Genomic DNA, 19469 nt, shown 5'->3' on the forward strand with positions numbered 1-19469 from the left:
CCCTCTAGGGTGAAGCCCATGCAAAGGACAAGTACTCCCAGCAAGAGGGGCTCCTGCCTCCAAAATGTCACAGAAACAAACATCCCAGATGAGAAGAACAGGGGTTCTCTGCGTTGGCCCTGATCCCCTGGAGTCAGGGTTCTGCTGCCTCGGCCAGGTGGCCTCCACGGGGCCCTCAAGCTCAGGAAGGGAAAGAAACGGAGCCTCTGGTCTCCACAGACACGAGGCCGCGCACAGGGGGGCGGCCAGCACAGATGCACGGACAGAAGCAGACAGCGACCTCAAGTGACAGAGCAGCAGGAGCGGCGCCTCCAGGCCGTGGAGCCGGGCGCCTGGGCTCACCGTCAGGGAGGACTCCATGGACCTCCTGTCCAGTGACTTGGCTCTTCGGTGTGGAGACAGGGGGGAGGCTGAGGCGTCCGGGAGAGGAGCTGTGGGGGCGTCAGTGGGGAGGTCCTGTGGCAGAGAGTAGCCGCCAGTCAGTATTCAGCACCGACTCGGCAGGGAGTCCGGCAGCCACAGCGGTGGGAGGCAGGACTGTAGGGACCTTGCTCCCCAGTGAGTGCGTTTCTGCTGCGGCTGAGGACAGGAGCGCTTCCGCCTGCCCCCCAGCGCCATCCACGCTGCTCCAGGCAGGGTCTGGAGGCTGCAGGAGCGGCCTCTCACCAGTCACACCACTCCCGGGCCCCGCCCGCCTGGTCACTTGCTTCTTGGGGTTGCAGAAGGAAGAGCCTGAGCTCTGTGGCTGCAAGCAGAGCAGCAGGCACCTCGGAGTCCAGAGAGATCGGGGAGGATGGTGGCATCAGACACAAGGCCACAAGAGGCGGGCAGGCTGCTTGGGGGGAGGACTGGAAGCGAGTCTAACCAGTAGGGCAGAAAAGTGAGGGTCATGGCTGGCACGGGAAAGAGAGAGGAAGAGCAGCGTCAGCCTTGTGACCAGGCGCCTCGGAAAGGAAGAGAAGCTCTAATACCACCAGGATGCAAAGATCGCCAGAACAGCCTTTAGCAGAGATGGACAAAGTTCTGACAGGAAGACAGAAGACAGGCTTCTCAGAAACTCCCTGCTGGAGAAGATGAGAGACCCAAGCGTACGGCTGTGAGAGGAGAGTGGCAGCCCAGCAGAGTGACCGGTGCGCTGGGCCTTGGAGGGCGGGGCCGGTGCCCCACCCAGCCCCACGCAGCCCCGCTCAGGCGGGGCGCAGCGCTCACCCGCTTCCTGGGGAACGCCCTCTTCTCACTGCGGCCCTGGCGAGTGTCACTGGAGGGTGGGGGCCCCGCTGACAAGTTGGTCTCCATGTGCTCTGCCTTCTCAATGTCCAAAGCTTCAAATTTCTCAATTACCTGGGACCTCCTGCAAAAGAGGACAGGTGGCTGCTGGGGGGAGACAGGGTCACCCGCAGACCAAGGGGGGCCTGGTCACGTCGCAGAGGGGCTCCTCTGGTCAGCACCCCACAGCTGGCCATCCCAGCTCCCCCCCCCCCCCCCCCGCAGAGCGTGTAGGCTGTGCACACTGGGCCAGCTCAATGCCGACAGCCCTCCCTGAGACCCCCTCCCCACTGCACAGGCTGCCCCCTGCCTGGCCCGTGCTGGAGGCCCTGAGGGTCGGCCGTGCAGGGTCACTCAGCAGCCTGGCCCGTGCTGGAGGCCCTGAGGGTCTGCCGTGCAGGGTCACTCAGCAGCCTGGCCCACGCTGGAGGCCCTGAGGGTCTGCCGTGCAGGGTCACTCGGCAGCCTGGCCCGTGCTGGAGGCCCTGAGGGTCTGCCGTGCGGGGTCACTCGGCAGCCTGGCCCGAGCTGGAGGCCCTGAGGGTCTGCCGTGCGGGGTCACTCGGCAGCCTGGCCCGAGCTGGAGGCCCTGAGGGTCTGCCGTGCAGGGTCACTCGGCAGCCTGGCCCGTGCTGGAGGCCCTGAGGGTCGGCCGTGCGGGGTCACTCGGCAGCCTGGCCCGTGCTGGAGGCCCTGAGGGTCTGCCGTGCGGGGTCACTCGGCAGCCTGGCCCGTGCTGGAGGCCCTGAGGGTCTGCCGTGCGGGGTCACTCGGCAGCCTGGCCCTGGCCCACGCTGGAGGCCCTGAGGGTCTGCCGTGCAGGGTCACTCAGCAGCCTGGCCCTGGCCCACGCTGGAGGCCCTGAGGGTCTGCCGTGCAGGGTCACTCAGCAGCCTGGCCCGTGCTGGAGGCCCTGAGGGTCGGCCGTGCAGGGTCACTCAGCAGCCTGGCCCGTGCTGGAGGCCCTGAGGGTCGGCCGTGCAGGGTCACTCAGCAGCCTGGCCCGTGCTGGAGGCCCTGAGGGTCTGCCGTGCGGGGTCACTCAGCAGCCTGGCCCGTGCTGGAGGCCCTGAGGGTCTGCCGTGCGGGGTCACTCAGCAGCCTGGCCCTGGCCCACGCTGGAGGCCCTGAGGGTCTGCCGTGCGGGGTCACTCAGCAGCCTGGCCCGTGCTGGAGGCCCTGAGGGTCTGCCGTGCGGGGTCACTCAGCAGCCTGGCCCGTGCTGGAGGCCCTGAGGGTCTGCCGTGCGGGGTCACTCAGCAGCCTGGCCCGTGCTGGAGGCCCTGAGGGTCTGCCGTGCGGGGTCACTCAGCAGCCTGGCCCGTGCTGGAGGCCCTGAGGGTCTGCCGTGCGGGGTCACTCAGCAGCCTGGCCCGTGCTGGAGGCCCTGAGGGTCTGCCGTGCGGGGTCACTCAGCAGCCTGGCCCGTGCTGGAGGCCCTGAGGGTCTGCCGTGCAGGGTCACTCAGCAGCCACACAGCTCCGCAGCAGCCCCTCTCCTAAGCCACAGACGCGATCAGAGGCAACCACCACCTTGGAGGGGACAGCCTGTCCTCATCAAATTCCCAGCAGACCAGAATGCAGCCCCCACCCCAGGGTGTCCAAAATTCAGCAAGAAAAAGGCCCATGAATTAACACAGTCTCTGCCAACAGTAAAAAGGATCAAAAACCAAATTAAAACAAAACAAAGCAAGTTGATTTCGTGTGAAAGTGCCGGCGGCATCGTCAGGCCATCTCTGGCGGAGACGGAGCTGAGATGGGGGCGAAGCAGGCGGAGGAGGGGCGAGTAACGTCACACAGCGACACAGCAGGAGAGGTGGAGAGGGGCAAGACCTGGAAGAAAAGAAGGCTGGAGAATAAGTAAACAGGAAAGGACTGCGTTGTAAAATCAAATAATGGCAAATCGAAATTATCCAAAGAATTAAGGAAACAAAACCCGAAGTGAGAGGTGATCGCTGAGGAGGAGAGGCCCCCTTGTCCCGAGTCACCAGGGGTCCCCGGTGGGCATGGGCCAGGAGGCTGGGCGGGGCAGACAGGCCTGGGTGTTGCTCGTCCACAGCTCACACGGCCAGAAGCCTGGCCTCCTACAGCAACGCCCAGGCAGGTGCCCCGCAGCTGCCTCCTGGGGAGGAAGGACTCTGCATTCTGGACAAGTGGTGGGGAGCGGAAGGGAAGAGTGTGGAAGGTTTCTGAACCCAGAAGACTCAACTCCACTCCGTAAGGAAGAGAGGAAGCCGCCTCACAACACAACACCTCCCGTCCCACCCTGGGCCAGCGTCTTCCCCAGGGAGGGCGGCCAATGAAAACGGACCACTTAGGTTTCTCTATCAAAGAAGGCTCACTACCGGGGCACCTGTCCTCTGCTCCTCCCTGCGCGTCCACTAGAGCACGAAGCTCCTGCGGACTCTTCTCCGGGGACGGGCTCGTTCCCAGACCAGCCTGCAGGGCCAGCCGTCCAGGGGCACCTGTCCTCTGCCCCTCCCTGCGCTTCCACTAGAGCACGAAGCTCCTGCGGACTCTTCTCCGGGGACGGGCTCGTTCCCAGACCAGCCTGCAGGGCCAGCCGTCCAGGGGCACCTGTCCTCTGCCCCTCCCTGCGCTTCCACTAGAGCACGAAGCTCCTGCGGACTCTTCTCCGGGGACAGGACTCATTCCCAGACCGGCCTCCAGGGCCAGCCGTGCAGGGGCACCTGTCCTCTGCCCCTCCCTGCCCTTCCACTAGAGCACGAAGCTCCTGCGGACTCTTCTCCGGGGACAGGACTCGTTCCCAGACCGGCCTCCAGGGCCAGCCGTGCAGGGGCACCTGTCCTCTGCCCCTCCCTGCCCTTCCACTAGAGCACGAAGCTCCTGCGGACTCTTCTCCGGGGACAGGACTCGTTCCCAGACCGGCCTGCAGGGCCAGCCGTGCAGGGGCACCTGTCCTCTGCTCCTCCATGCGCGTCCACTAGAGCACGAAGCTCCTGCGGACTCTTCTCCAGGGACGGGACTCGTTCCCAGACCAGCCTGCAGGGCCAGCCGTCCAGGGGCACCTGTCCTCTGCCCCTCCCTGGCTTCCACTAGAGCATGAAGTTCCTGAGGACTCTTCTCCGGGGACAGGACTCGTTCCCAGACCGGCCTGCAGGGCCAGCCGTGCAGGGGCTGAAGGAGGCAGCAGGAGAGGGCATGCATCTGAGCACAGAAAGCTAAGCAAGGCGGGGGTTCCTGGAACCACAGGAAGCTCTTGCAAGTGCTCAGCCTGGTCAGGCGGGTGATGCATCTTCCACGCCACCGTTCCGGGGAGGTCGGACAAGATTCCAGGCCCACTCCCAGGCCCTGGTGCCACCACTTGCTGTGAGAGCCCCGCCAACTGAGGTCAGGGCCTCGGGAGTCCCAGGAAGGCTGTGAGAAACAGCGCCTGGCCGCCACATGCAAACTGCACGCTGTGTAACTGCCCGGGCCGCCACATGCAAACTGCACGCTGTGTAACTGCCCGGGCCACAAAGAAAGGAGCTAGAGGAGAAGGGAGGACGGCGGCACTTCCTGCAGCCTCTCCACGTGGATGGGGCTGTGGCGAAGTCAGCCACGTTCACGCCGCCCAGCGGGAGGCCTGAGCGTGGCTCACCTGAAGTGCTGCATGCATGGCCACCATGCCGTCCCTAAGCTGGCCGACAGCAGAGAAAGCAGGTGCTGCACCTCTGCTCGCCCACCTCTCCAGGTTCCCCGCCCAGAAGCTGGCCCTGGTGTCCAACACCCACAGCTCAACAAGGGGCACAGCCTCCGCATGCTCGCTCAGCAGCAACTCACCATCCAAGAGCATTTTAAAGGCTCTGGAGCAAGTCTGAAGAGCAGAGCGGGTTGGCCCACACAGGGCTGCTGCAGGGCACGGCTTTGCAGGAAGCCAACGCCTCATCCCCAGCCTGGCCCCTGGGCAAGCCTGGCTCAGCTGCCACTCTCGGTGGCCGTGGCTGACAACCTGCCAATGTGGTGTCCTGCTCTACTCAACCAGGAAGACAGGGATTGAGTCAAGCACAGGTCAGCCTCTCGGGACCAGCAAGCAGGGCTTGGGAAATGACAGTAGCCAGCTAGATGTCATCAGGGTCAGTAAGAAAGTGACGTGACAGTGTGAGGATGCAAGCCAGTTGGGTCCCCAGGGTGCCGACACCAGGTGAGAACCCACGGTGGCAAAGAGCATGCGAAAGCAAAGCCCCAGAGGTGCTGCCAGCCCCAGGCCACTGGACAGGACGAGCTCAAAGCCAAGCAGGGGTGCTGAAATGTTAACTCTCTGGTCCAGCACTGAACCAGGGCACGCTGCCAACACAGGAGCCTCCGCAATACGCAGCCCGCCCGCAGGCCAGCGTGAAGCCTCTCCAACTCTGGTCGCTGGCCAAGTCCCTTTACTTATGTGTGTCCTTTGTCACTTAAAGAGCAGCCCTGGCCCAGTCCCAGTCATGTCACGGGAGCAGAGCCTCCCCAGTTAAGGGCCCAGCAGATGTGTGTCCTGGGTCTGCTGCTCCGGGCTGTTCCCACGAGGACCGCCCCTGCTTCTGAGCCCCCGTCTCTGCACCTGCACGGTGGCGATGCTAATGCAGGCGCCTCACGGGCTCACTAATGAGATGGGAAACTAGCCGACGGCTTGGTGGGCACCTTCCCAGGCAACAGGCCAGCTCCCTTCTCCCTGTCAGAATCAGGAGTATTCCATATTTTTTTCTTTTTAAGAACAGCTGGGTGTCTTTTCTTTATCCTGCTGGTTAACCCAGAGGCCCACAGGTCCTTCCTACTTGGGACCTGTGGAAGAGTGGGTAGCTGTTAAAGAAAGAAGGGAGCACAAGAGAAAGGCACCCTGACCTCAGCTGGCCCTTGACGGTCACCCACCACCGTCCTGGCTGGTCTCCACAGCACACCCCAGCTCTGAGCTGCAGTCCAGCCTGGATGGGGCAATGAGGACACTCCATAAACACTTCTGGAACTTAGGACTGAACCTTTTTCGAAAAGTAAACTTCTTTGGAAACCTAATAAAAACTATGGACTTTTCTCCTAGAAAAAATGTATATAGACTGTCAAATGGTTTAGAAGGTGCCAGGAGCCTCCAGCAACCTGCTGGTTATCTGGATGAGAGCTCTGTTGTCAGAGACAAAGCCTCCGTTGACACTCAGGATGGAGGCTCCCAAACTTGCTGCTCTGCTCCAGGCATGGGCTTTGAGGCCTCAGAGATGGAACCAAGCTCTTCCCCCAGTTCTCTGGAAAGTGCAGGGCCTCCCCTCCACTGACCACAGGCAAGTTCCACCCCTCTGCCCTGGCCCTTGTCCTAGGCCCATCGTCCACCCCCATCTCTCCCAGGAAGCTGTGGTCCTGCTCAGTCTCCTATTTCAACCAAGCCTGGAAAAAGCCCGGGGCCTCCTGCGGGTGAAGGGCTCCCAGGAAGAACTAGGCTGCCCACGGCCCGCAGGGACCGCCACCTTTCTGCACTTCCCCCTGTGCTCTGCCCCTGCCCCTGCCCTGGGACACTCTGCTACCTACCAGCTGCGTCCCTGGAGTCTCACCTCCACCCTCTCCTGGGCCAGGAAGGAAAAGATCCAGCCACATGGGCCCAGGCAGCTGAGGACCCACCCAGAGGCCCTTGTGCTCCCAGGGCTGACTCACCCGCAGGGAGCAGCTGGGCCCTGGACTAACCCTCTGGGTACCCAAAGGGCCTACACTCTGACCACAGGAGTTGAGTTCCGAAACCGGAGTCTGGGGTCAGGAGGGAAACGTTCCCCATATGCTCCGAACAGAAAGGGAGAACACACGTGCTCCCAACGGAAGGCTGAGGGGAAACACGTGTGTGTGTGTGTGTATGTGTGTATGTGTGTGTGTGTGTGTGTGTGTGTGTGTGTGAAGGGAGGAGGGGAGGGGAGAGGAAACGTGTAAGTGTGCAAGGGCATGTAACAGCGTGTGAGTGTGAGACTGTGAGTATACACGTAAGAACACGTGGGAGCATGCAGGAGAGACTGTCGGGCAGGGAGTGAGCCTGTGTGTGCACACGTGTGCACATGCATTCGGCTCTCTCATCCCCTCCTTACCTCCGCTCGTTGCCAAACAGACGGGCCACCTCTTCCCTGCCAGGGCTCCGGGCCCGAGTCCTATGCTCCAGCCGCCTTCTCTCCACCTGGAAGGCTTCTCGGTGGCTGATCCTGATGGCCTTAGGGACGTCGGCCAGGGCGGCATACTGCCTGCTGGCTTTAAAGGCAAAGGTGCACCCCAGTCTCTCTGCTCCCCGCCCCCCAGTGCTGCCGGAGTCCACGTCAGTGGGGGGCTGGCTGGCCACATCCAGAGAGCCGAGGTAGCTGCTGTAGATCATTCGACAGGGGGCTGGAGGACCTGGGGAAGGAAGGGGATGAGGCTCCTGGGAGGGCGGTCCGGGGCCACTGTACCTGTTGTTCGGGGTGCTGGGGCTGGGAGGGGAGACCGGCTGGGCCAGCGGCTGTTCCTCAGCCTTCAAGTCCTGCTTGGTCTTCTCCAGGGAGAAGTAACCACTCTCCACCCGGACTTTCCGGCCACAGTCCATGCGGTCACTGCTCATGCTGCTCTCCTCTGCAAGAAAGAAGGGACACACGCAGCATGTTACCCTCTTTGGTTTCTCAGGATGTTTTTAAAAGTCCACACAGATCCAAACAGGGCCCTCTAACTACCTTCATCTCTAAAGGCCAATGTGGTTCCCTAAGGGCAGGCAGGTATGGAAATCAGTCTCCTTCCCACTGTGCCTCCTCCGGCTCCTCTGACCTGGCTGCCTCTGCCCCAGACTGTCCGAGAGGCCCTACACTTCCAGCCTGGGGGCTTCACTGAAAGAGCAGGGCCCCTCCCCCCAAAAAGATGTTCCACCAACAACTACTTCTTACCAAATATCAAGGAGAACCCAACTAGCCATTTAGTCTTTTAGTCCATTCTTTGTGGAGGCAAGGGCAGAGGAGTACATGAACTTTAGATACAAACGGGTGTATGCTATCCAATGAGGACTGGGGTAGCTTCTCCAGAGCTAGTACAGATGCGTTTTGGCCTAAATGAGCTAGGTCAGTCCCAACTGTCCACTCCTCTTTAATGATCGGGACCAAGTATAAACAGGAGAAGCTGGCGTGGACAGCAGAGGCAGGGACCACTGCCCTGCTTCTGCGCAGGCAGCTCTCAGTGCTGAGTGCAGAAAGCATGGCGCCGCCACCTGCTTGCTCTCGGGCACCCTCACCCACGGCACCCAGAGGCCTGGACGAACGGTGGCGAGGAGAAGAAAAACTGCTGCTGCTCTCAGGGTTTACGTGGCCACAGAGACAAAGCAGCCACAACGGACAGGAAACAGGCCTCCTCACATACAGACCTCGTCACAGAGCACCTGACTCTCACCTGCCTGGGACTAGCCACCCTCCTTCACGGATAGGACTCAGTCACGAGAGGGGCAAAGTCAACGTGGAGCCAGGAACCCCAGTCCCCTACCAGGCCAGGTGCTGCCCAGACGGACGGGCACAGGTGAGAGCGCCTGAGGTGTGGGGCCCACGACTGGGCTGTGCAGGCCCCGCGGGAGCCCCCGGTGCCAGCTCTGTAGGGACGGGGGCCTGTTCCAGCACTGCAAGGAGGGGCACACGGATAGGTGGGCCCTTGAGCCCACCTGGCCACCACTTACCATCTCTGCCTTCCAGCCCAGGCTCCCGCAGGGTGCTGGCACCAGGCGGCTGGCTCTGGCTGGGACTCTGAGCTGGACTCAGGCTGCTCCCATCTGGCTGGTCCTTGGCCCTCATTTCTTCTTGCCAGAGTGTAGACTTGGTGGTGGGGACTTTCTCGGCACTGGGGATGCTGCTGCTGCTGGTGGTGACAGCCACCTTGGCTGGCCCCGGCTCCTGGAAGAGAGACGGTGTCTGTGCAGGAACAGGGGTGCACGGCCCGAGCAGGAGCGCAGGGCTGAGCCGCCTGAGAGTCTGGCTGTGGGGAGACCACGATCAGTGCACAGTGTCAGGGCCCAGGGTCCCCAGAAGGACAGGCTCAGAGCACAGAGATGTTCTGATCAGGGGAGAAGCTCCTTCTGGATGCAGTGTGCCTCTTCTCCTCTGCAGCTCCAGCAAGCAGCCCACGGGGTGGTCCCACGGGTCTCAGGCCCGGCTGGGCGAATGCATGGATCAAAGGCTCAGGGTTTCTGCTCATAGCCTCCACACCCAACACATGCAAGTTCTCCCTTCCCACAAAACCAGACAGAGCCCAGAGCAGCAGCCCAGGCCTTAGCGGCAAGACCACAAGTGGCTGGTTCAGAGCCTGTCATCCCCAGATTTCCAGGTGCTTATGCCATCAGTGAGAGGAGCTGAGAGGGGTGAGGAAAGGATGCGCCATTGACCCTGGCCCAATGGGACGAATGACAAGCACATCTGCACAACGTCCATGCTGGGGCCAGCCCCTGGCCTCACCTACCCTCTTATTTTTGGTCCTAGGACGCTAAAATAAAACACCTGGAACACGGTGTAAAGGAAAGCCAACCAAATACACCATTCAAATCTGCACTCATGCCCTCCGGCCCGACCACCTGCAAAAGTTCCGTGGGAATCTAGAGCCCAAGTGGGAGTCTCATCCCATCTCTTCCGGGTCGGAAGCAGGGCCGCCTCGCAGGAGATGCACTCATGCAGGGTGCACTCAGATGTGGGGAGCACAGAGGACCGGCACGGCTGTGTGTGCGCACGTGCAGACCTGGATGACCACCGGGAGGTTAGGAGCAGTTGGCGGTGTCAGCCGTGTGCCAGGCTGTGTGTGCGCACGTGCAGACCTGGATGACCACCGGGAGGTTATGAGCAGTTGGTAGTGTCAGCCGTGTGCCAGGCTGTGTGTGTGCACGTGCAGACCTGGATGACCACCGGGAGGTTATGAGCAGTTGGTGGTGTCAGCCGTGTGCCAGGCTGTGTGTGGTCCCGCCACATCCTTCCCACACCAACCCACTCTGCAGGGAGAGGCCTGCACAACCAGTAAGGGGGAAAGTGAGGCTCCAGGAATTTCCCAGCCCTCGCGCCCACAGGGCAGGAGGAGGCCCAGGGCGGGGGTACCTGGGATGAGCACCCCAAAGGCCTCACCGAGAAGCCCAGGCACGATGTGTCCCGACAGGAGAAGACGAGCATTTTGCTGAGTCAAAGCTTTCCTCAGCTTTGCAGGGACTCCAGGCCTCACACAGGAAGGACAAAGCCAGGATGGCTGTTCCCACAGACCCAGAACACACATGACCTTCCCCTGCCTCACAATACCACTGGCACACCCAATTCCCTGGCTGGAGACTCCCGAGAGCTTTGACCCCTCAGAAGAACTGGCCTTCTCAGAAAAAAACAGTGATGGTTTCTAGGTTTCCTGAGGGCTCCTCCAACAGAACCACTAATCTAAGGAGATCCCACCCAAGGGCCACCTGTTCCTCAGCCAGTGCACTGCCCTAGGCCCACTGCCCCAGCCTACGCCCCTGCCGTGCCCCACCCAACCCAGAGCCCCCACCCAACCCAGAGCAACCCAGGGCCTTTGGCTCAAAGGCCAGAGGCTGGGCCAGCTGTACTGGGCTCAGGGTGGGGCTGACCCTCCTGCAGAGCTGGGCAGGGGTGATGTGCAGACCGTCCTTGGTGAACCAATCCCTCTGTGGAGAGAATGCTAGACCAGGGTAGGCAGAGGTTGCCAGAAAAGGCCAAAGAGTAAGGACAGGTGGCTGTGCCCACGAGGGAAGTGGCCCTGGCTGCCAGGGCGCTCGGCCCCACCCTCTGAAGTGCTCATGGCACGTGCACACCTGTCTTTGATGCCTAATGTGACCCTAGCCCTGAGGAAAGGGGGGTGACAGGGATCCCCAAGAGACAGAAAATTCCAGGCCTCAGATCCAAGGGTCCATGACAGAGAACTTAGGAAACACATGTCATTCTCAGCACCAAGCAGCTAGACCCACCTCCCAGCCCTGGGCCTCCTAACTTGTGCAGGGCTGGTGGCAACCACAGCTCCCTGCCCATGCTCCCCACTTCTGGAGAACTCTCCCAGGGCCCCAGCAGCAGACAAGGTCCACAGGGAGCTCTGTTTCTCTCCTTCGGAGGCCCTGTGTGCCCCTCCCATGCTGAGTCAGCAAGAACAGAACAGTCTGGCCACAGGAACAAGGCTAGGCTGGCTTCCAGGAGAGTGGGCAATGTGGAAGAGCCTGGCTCTGGGTGAGTGACTTCTCCAGAAGACGTGTGGAGAGCAAGACCGTGCACAAGCCAGGACGGCTGCACGACACCACCCCTGACTCCCCACGTCACTGCTGAGCAAAGGGGGTGCTGGGGCTCCAGACGCCCCGGACACGACACCACCCCTGACTCCCCACATCACTGCTGAGCAAAGGGGGTGCTGGGGCTCGGGACGCCCCGGACACGACACCACCCCTGACTCCCCACGTCACTGCTGAGCAAAGGGGGTGCTGGGGCTCGGGACGCCCCGGACACGACACCACCCCTGACTCCCCACGTCACTGCTGAGCAAAGGGGGTGCTGGGGCCCGGGACGACCCGGACACGACACCAACCCTGACTCCCCACGTCACTGCTGAGCAAAGGGGGTGCTGGGGCCCGGGACGACCCGGACACGACACCACCCCTGACTCCCCACGTCACTGCTGAGCAAAGGGGGTGCTGGGGCCCGGGACGCCCCGGACCCCGGGGGCCTATACAGAGGAAGGGGTGTGGAGGCAGGTGTGCTGTGTGCTCGTCCTAGTGTGGCGGGGAAGGCTGCACGCCTGGGACTGTCAACACTGTAACCACCTGCTGCTCAGGGTGGGTGTCACAGCAGGGAGGAAAGACAAAGGAGTAAGAAGGCATGCTCCAGGGGAGGGGTCTCCGTACCCTCCATGTGCTAAGCACACTCCCTCTTTGGTGGGGATTTCATAGAAGCCTTCCTTTCTACTTCCTGGGCATGGAAACCGAGCAGGGACCCAACGCGAGGGACCCAAGGGCTCTGAATGGGACACGGGTGTGGTAGCAGGCTCCCAAGTAAACAAGGTGCCTCAGCACAGGTGCCAACTCGTAACACGGTGGCCCAGGACGGGCTGAGTGCTGGACCAGGAAGGACGTTCCTCGTGGAGGCCTGCTGCTTTACGGTCTGACAGGAGCAAGGACCAGGAGCCTGGAGGGAGGGGAGATGGAAGGAGCCGGGCTCCCAGAGCTCATTGAAAAAGCACGCTCTCCGGCCTGAGCACCTGGCTGGGGGGACCTGTGTCGTGCCCCCCTCCCAGCTCCGGGCTGTGCAGGGAGGTCTCCATCCTTCTTGCTGCGGTCAGGCCCAGAGTAGACTATCATTCTTTCTCTAGGTATCTCGGCACCAGGAAAAAGTAGGAAATGGCTTTGTTCTCGGAGTGAACAGGACCTGAGTAAGAAGCAGTACCTGGAAGACCAGGCCTCTCGGGCCCCAGGCTTCAAAGGCTCAGGTCAGGGCTAGCCTGTTGCCCCTCCTACCCTGGGCTCTGCTGAGACCCCAGGCCCTGCAGCTGATCTTCATCCTTCCTCAGGGCCTGGCTTGGGCTCCCCCCTCTCTCTCTGAGGTTTTCAGGCCACTCGGTGCCTGTCCTCTCCACGGCCCCAGCTCCCACTCGGTGCCTGTCCTCTCCACGGCCCCAGCTCCCACTCGGTGCCTCTCCTCTCCACGGCCCCAGTGCCACTCGGTGCCCGTCCTCTCCACGGCCCCAGCTCCCACTCGGTGCCTGTCCTCTCCACGGCCCCAGCTCCCACTGCCTGAGGCACTCTTCTTGAACGGGAGCCCTGGGCTGCCCTGAGCTGCCAGAGTGCAGGTGCCGCAGAGCACTGCCTCCAGCTCCCAGTGGCCGGATCTGAACTATCCTGGGCCATGGAGAGAGAGGCCAGGTAAGTGGTCAGGGCTCTTGTTTCTAGGGGCTTCCCCAGTGCTATACGGGACACGAGGACACCATCAGCACCAGGCTGTGAAGGGGAAATCTGCCCAGAGAGGCCCCATGTCACCCCATGGGGAAGCCATGCAGGCACAGGGCCTCAATGAAAGGTCTCAGCTTCCAGGAACCAGTGGCCTCAAACATGATGCTCTGGGAAACAAGAGTCAGAAGAAGAAACCCATCTAGGCTGACCTCTGCCAGGGCTCACAAGGGGCCGAGTGGAGGAGGCTGGGACCTCAGGAGCCCCAGGCTCTAAGGGATCCTCAAGGAAGTGGTGACTTCCAGTCTCTCATCATGTGGCTCCTGCTCCCAACTGGAAAGCTGCACCGTGGCAGCTTAGGGGGGAGATGTCACAGCAGAGGGACAGCCAGGGAGCAGGGACACAACCAACTCCCCTGGGCTGTGCTCAGTGTGTCTTCTGTGCACATCACTGCCTTCTCTGGAGACAGGAGCTCTGCTCCCGCACTCTTCCCAAAGCATTCCTCTGGAAATGCCACGCAACCCTCAACGCTTCCTCTGCCTGGGACTCTCTCTCAACCAGGCAGCTCTAGAGGGTTTGCATGTGTCTCTGCTATTCCCTAGCAGGAAGCTCCACTCTGTCTTCAGGAATGACAGACTGCATCTTGCCGATTTCCTGCCAGTGACACTACCTTCCAGGGGATGCTGCCCTGGCACTCCTTGGGGAGGGCAGATGGAGGGCAGGCAGGCCCAGGATGCACTCCGTCAGCAGGAGGCCAGGGAAACTCACAGGGCATGGGAGGGAAGGAAGAGAGAGGGCCCGGGGCCAGCACACAACACCCGGTCCTGCCCAGGTCGACCTCTGTCGCTCGGTGAAGCAGAGCCCAGCCAGCGAGGACTGGGACCTCAGGGGTGGCCTGGTTCTGCCATGGGCAGGCTCTGGGCCTTGCAAGATACGGACCCCAATCTCCATCCTGCCCACTCTCAGGGTCACTGTGGGGCTCCCTCGGGCAAGACCAGAGCACTTGGTAACAATCAGGTTGGGGCACAGAGGAAAAGAAGCACTCACTGAGCAGCCGTGACGGACCCAGCACACCCTTTCATGCTCACAGTAACCGTCTGAGCAGGTGTCAAAAGGCCCATTCTAGAAATCAGTTCACTGAGGCTCGGAGAGGTTAATTTGCTACACCAGGACCCAGGAGTGTGGAGAGCATGGCAGGGAGTCGCTGGTGCCCTGAGCCCCTGTGGACAGCATGGGACGGAGGGAGGAGGGCAGTGGACTGGGGAAGGGCTAGAACTGGTGGGAACACCCAGCCACCTCCCACTCCGGTCACATGGAACTGGGAAGGGGCACAAAAATCAAGGCCAGTGCCTGTTTTTTCCATTTATGGTCAAAGCCCAGAGCCGGAGTAGGGTCCCCCAAGAGCCCTTCAGTTGGCCGGGACACTCTAGGACCGTGATGGCAAACTTTTCTAAAAACTGCCCACTTTTGCAGTGCTGGTCAACCTGGTCCCTCCTGCCCACTAGTGGGCGGTCCAGCTTTCATGGTGGGCGGTAGCGAGCAACCAAACAGCGCCACGATGATTGGCCCACCATGAAAGCTGGAATGCCCACTAGTGGGCGGGAGGGACCAGGTTGAGCAGCACTGCAAAAGTGGGCGGTTTCTAGAATAAGGCTCGAGGTCAGGGCTCTAGGACCTCCCTGCCCAGCCCCCTCTCAGCCTCTGCCTTCAGGGTCATCGCTGTGTGGAAAGCAGCACTCGGATGAAGCAGGAGGAGCGTGTGTGCAGCAAGCAGCCCCTCCAGCTTGCTGTCTGCTCCCCAGCAGCAGACAGACCAGCCACAAGGGACATGTGCTATGCCTCTGCTGCCCAGCACCTGCCCTCTGGATGGACGCCCCCCCCCCCACGGGAGCCCCCGAGCACACCAGCAGGCCACCAGTCTCTGTGATGGCTCCTGTCCTGTGGCTCAGAGAGGAGCATGCCCACTGCAGCCCACGAACCACTGGAAGGAAAGAGGTTGGGATAAAGGCTGCCTCAGCCCTGACCAGGCTTCCTGCAACCCCACGTTTTCACTGGATACTGAGCCCTCTACAACCTGCCCGAGTGTCCTCACTTTTCCTCAGCTCCACTAGGGGAAGCCACCTAGTCAGCCCATCACCTACCTGGGGTGTGGGAGGCTCCACTTTCCGCTTCTTCTTCTGGTTCTGCTTGTTGGTCCTGGGATAGACCATGAGCATTTCTAGCCATCTAGGGAGAAAAGAGAGCAGGTCAGACCCCTGCTCTCAGAGATCAGGACCCTGCCATGTTGAGTGGTCCAAGTACCAGGCCCCCTGCTTCACCCAGTGGCCTGGCCTCTGAGCACCCAAACAGGAGCAAGCAGCAGCCCTGAGTAGAACCTACCCCTGCCAGGGCAGGAAGAGCTGGCATCCCAGCCCAGGACAAGTCCAGACTGTGCCGGGACCAGGTGGGATGCTGACCCTGCAAGGACCACAGTGCAGGTGGGGAGGGTCCTGCAGCTGGCCCAGGAATGCAATGGACTTCATGCGCCCTGGTGGAGATGCAGGCCTGACCACTGGCCTCAGAGTGCAGGGCACCTCATCGTTTCCATCACGTCCCTATCTTCAGGGCTTAGACTTGGCTCTGTAAGTGCCCTCTGGAATGGATTTAGCACACAGATGGGATGCAACTGGGGGTCATTTAGGGCTCTCAAAGCAGGAAACAAGTTCTCTACAGCAGGTCACTTCAGGGGCTGAGTAACTGACCTCCTTCCAGACCCATCCACTCACCTCTGGGCCCCACCTAGATAGAGGATGCTAGGCCCTCCGGCTTTGGTGAAGCCTGGCAGAGCAGCCCAGGGGCCCACAGCAGGGCCCACATGCTGAGAAGTCCACTCCAGACCAGCACCATGAAGGACAGCAGGGGACCACGCATAAGAAGAGCAGGGCTTAGACCTGGCTCTGCATCTGATACCCCCTAATCACAACCTGGCCTGGCTCCACCCCCTCTGAAACCAGGGCCTGGATCAGGCTGGGATGTGACCACGACTCGCTTTGTGACATCTGGGAGGGTTGGAGGAAGGGGGAAAGGAGGAGCGGAGGTCAGGAGGAGGCTGCTGGTGAAGAATGGCCCCAGTGTTCTCTCCAGAAGGGATGGTACCTCAGGAAACACTGGTCTGCCTCTTCCCAGAACACTCAGAGTCCACATCAGGTGTGCTGCCAGCCTGTGGCAGGGGCTGCTGTGGGGGCTGCTGTGGGGGCTGCCAGCCTGTGGCAGGGGCTGCTGTGGGGGCTGCCAGCCTGTGGCAGGGGCTGCTGTGGGGGCTGGGCTGCCAGCCTGTGGCAGGGGGGCTGCTGTGGGGGCTGCCAGCCTGTGGCAGGGGGGCTGCTGTGGGGGCTGCCAGCCTGTGGCAGGGGCTGCTGTGGGGGCTGCCAGCCTGTGGCAGAGGCTGGCCGTGGGGGCTGGGCTGCGATGTGAGGCAGAGTCTGCACCAGCAGCGCCCTGAGCACCTGGCTGGGGGCCGCTGTGACGACCAGCACCCCAAGCCTGGGACAGGGAAAAGGGCTGTGTCTCTAGAACTTCAGAGGTACTCCTTTACTGTGGGGTGGAGGGAGGCCAGTCATAGTCAGTGGCCTCTGGGACAGCCTGAGGAGGGAGGCTGGCTGTGCAGTTGACCGCTGGTGGCCAGGAAAGGGGCTGGGTGTGTGGAATCAGCATCGGAGCTGAGGGGCTCTTTTCAACCCAACCCGGCCCAGAGCAGGTGATGCTCCGTTTGCTGAAAGAAGCAACAGCTGCCTGAGCCAGAGACTTGAGGCACAGGTCCTGCAGGTCAGTTCTCTGTGAACCCCAAAGCAAGAAAGGAGGCCATGATTGTTATCTGCGAAGCCAGCAGACAGGCAGACTCTCAAAGGGCCTCACTCCTGTAATCCGAGGAGTTCACGTGCTTGGGCTCACCTGCTGTCTAGCCTGACATAGGGCTGAACTTTCTTCTGGGCATGGACTCATGTCAGCAGAAGGCCCCCCTTAAAGCTAACCCTAAGAGAGGAAAGAGACTGCTCAGAAAAGTCACCTAGAATGCAGGGACCATGGCGGGGAGGGACAGGCCCCTGTGGTGTCCTGAACCCCTGCACACTGACCCAGCTGCTGTCAGCTGGCACCCCTGCCGAGCCACCACGCCTGCAGGTCTTGCAGGACAGGCCCCTGTGGTGTCCTGAACCCCTGCACACTGACCCAGCTGCTGTCAGCTGGCACCCCTGCCGAGCCACCACGCCTGCAGGTCTTGCAGGACAGGCCGTGAGGGGAGGGGAGGCCGGCATTGTGGTTATACTGCCGGCTGAGGTTATACTGCCTGAACAAGGCCCAAGACTCGGGCAGAGCACGTGGTGAGGGAGGCTGGGGTCCGTCCCCTGTGCTGTGGCTGCAGACGGACAGACACCTGGCCCTGAAACAAATGACGGGTCTGTCCTCTGCACGCAGCTTCCTCACAGGAGCCCAGCACGGAGCGTCTGATGTTCCCACTGTTACCCAGATGTATTACAAATGCTAAAATACACCCAGGGAAGAGAAGTGAGGGTGCATGTGCTCATGGGACTGGTGCTGGACGTGAGCACCAGGGACGTGGTCCCCAACTTCGAAGGCAGAGCCAGGACAACTGAGTGTGGGAGAAAGCCCCGAGCCAGCTGGGAGGCACCGAGGAGCGAGCACACCACCCCCAACATTGAATTCCCACCTGAAGTCCACCTCTGAGACGTGAGAACTGCTTCAAACACCCTGGACATCCCCTCCCAGCAGGAAGAAACGGGAAAAGAACGGCCACCTCTCTTCATCCAGCCCTGGGAAAGACCTGGCTGCCTCAGGCCACTCAGGGGTCTCCTTTCAGGGCAGACCCAGGGCAGAAGGCCGGACGGGCTGTCCTGCTCCCTCGCCATCCAGGAGAAAGTGCCCGCACCCCTTCAGGGACCCAAACACTTCCCACTCACAGGGCCCCAGAACCCACAGCGGACATCACCCAGCCAAGAAGCCGTGCCATGCAGGAACACCCAGCAGGCCAGGGAGGGAGCCCAAGGAAGGGGACAGGGGCAGAGGAGGGAGGACAGAGGAGGGTAGAAGGAAGTCCCTCTCCAAGCACACTGCCCACCCGCCTCTCCACAGGAAGCCTGTGTCCCTCCCCGTGGGTGGGGAAAATGAGGAGGGTGCTGTCCGAGATCAAAAGCGCTGCAGAGAAGAGGGCCGGGCAGCCGCCTGATGGACAGGGAGGAGAGCGAGTCAGACCCAGGACCAGACGGGGAAAGTCAGGTGACTTATTCAGGCCCTGGGTGTGCCCCTGAGCCACTTCCCCAGTCTCCTGCCCTTAGGAGAGACCAGTCTGCATTTGGGACCCCGAAAGCATATGCACTGGGTGTCTCGTCCCCACTAGTGACCATGTGCAATACTGTGATTTATAAGAAATATATATTCAGTCATTCAGATAACCAAAATAAATTTTTCATACATATTTGGTTTATGTCCATAATTCCTGGCTCATAGCTGCTGAAACACTTAGAATTTCCTAAGTGTGGAGAGCTATAAAAACGTCTTTTTAAATAAGTTTTTTTCCCATTGATTTGAGAGTGAGAAAGAGAAGCATCAACTCATTGTTCCACTTAGTTGCTCTATTTAGTTGTGTTCTCACTGGTCACTTCTTGTATGTGCCCTGATTGGGGATCAAACTCACAACCTCGGTGTGCCCTGACGATGCTTTATCCACTGAACCACATGGCCAGGGCCTATAAAGATGTCTTTGTTGTGCTCATGAGGTGACTTTTGGAAGCACCTAAGGATAGAGCTGGTTGTCAGAAGAACCAGCAAAGTGAGTTGAGCGCTGGAACTTTCCATTTTAGCCCCTGACCTCTCGGAAGGAAGAAGGGATCAAGTCAATAGCTAGAACAGGCCTATGTAATGATGTCTTCATAAAACTCAGAAGGCCGGGGTTCAGAGAGCTTCCAGACTAGGGAACCAGGACGCTTGGGCCCAGAAACATACTGGACTCCAAAAGGACAAACTCGTATCCTTTAAGATCCTTTGTAACAAATACATAAACTGGCCAGTAACTAGGTTTTCCTGAATTCTGTGAGCATTCTAGCAACTTAACTGAACCCAAGAAGGGGCTGTGGGAACCTCCATCTACAGCTAGCTGGTTAGAGTGTGGCAGGTGGGGTGGGAGGAGCCACCTTGTGGGACGCACCCTTAACCTGCAGGACCCAGTGCTACCCCTGGTAGACTGTCTGAACAGTCTTGAATTCTTGGGCTACCAGAATTGTTTGTAGGTGTGGAACCACTATCCCCACCCTACATGTAGGCATTGGGTCTGGGAACCCAATCTACCTTGTCTACCC

At 60.8% G+C, this 19469-nt stretch overlaps 1 protein-coding gene across 9 annotated transcripts in view; it reads right to left on the reverse strand.

Annotated features, from left to right (window-relative positions):
• Nucleotides 1-19469, reverse strand: part of MPRIP (myosin phosphatase Rho interacting protein) — a 172014-nt gene that overhangs the window by 51408 nt on the left and 101137 nt on the right. For 3 of the 9 annotated variants that reach the window (XM_066365085.1, XM_066365087.1, XM_066365088.1), the window contains exons 5-9: nucleotides 15261-15345; nucleotides 8893-9106; nucleotides 7655-7814; nucleotides 1210-1351; nucleotides 343-456 (exon numbers count right to left, since the gene is read on the reverse strand). In XM_066365085.1, the coding sequence (XP_066221182.1) occupies nucleotides 343-456; nucleotides 1210-1351; nucleotides 7655-7814; nucleotides 8893-9106; nucleotides 15261-15345 (715 nt within the window). Of the gene's footprint in view, nucleotides 1-342; nucleotides 457-1209; nucleotides 1352-7303; nucleotides 7815-8892; nucleotides 9107-15260; nucleotides 15346-19469 lie in introns of all 9 variants that reach the window. The other 6 variants (XM_066365080.1, XM_066365079.1, XM_066365081.1 and 3 more) reach the window with 4 other exon arrangements.

Source organism: Saccopteryx leptura, chromosome 2, assembly GCF_036850995.1.
Source record: "Saccopteryx leptura isolate mSacLep1 chromosome 2, mSacLep1_pri_phased_curated, whole genome shotgun sequence".
Lineage (NCBI taxonomy): Eukaryota > Metazoa > Chordata > Mammalia > Chiroptera > Emballonuridae > Saccopteryx > Saccopteryx leptura.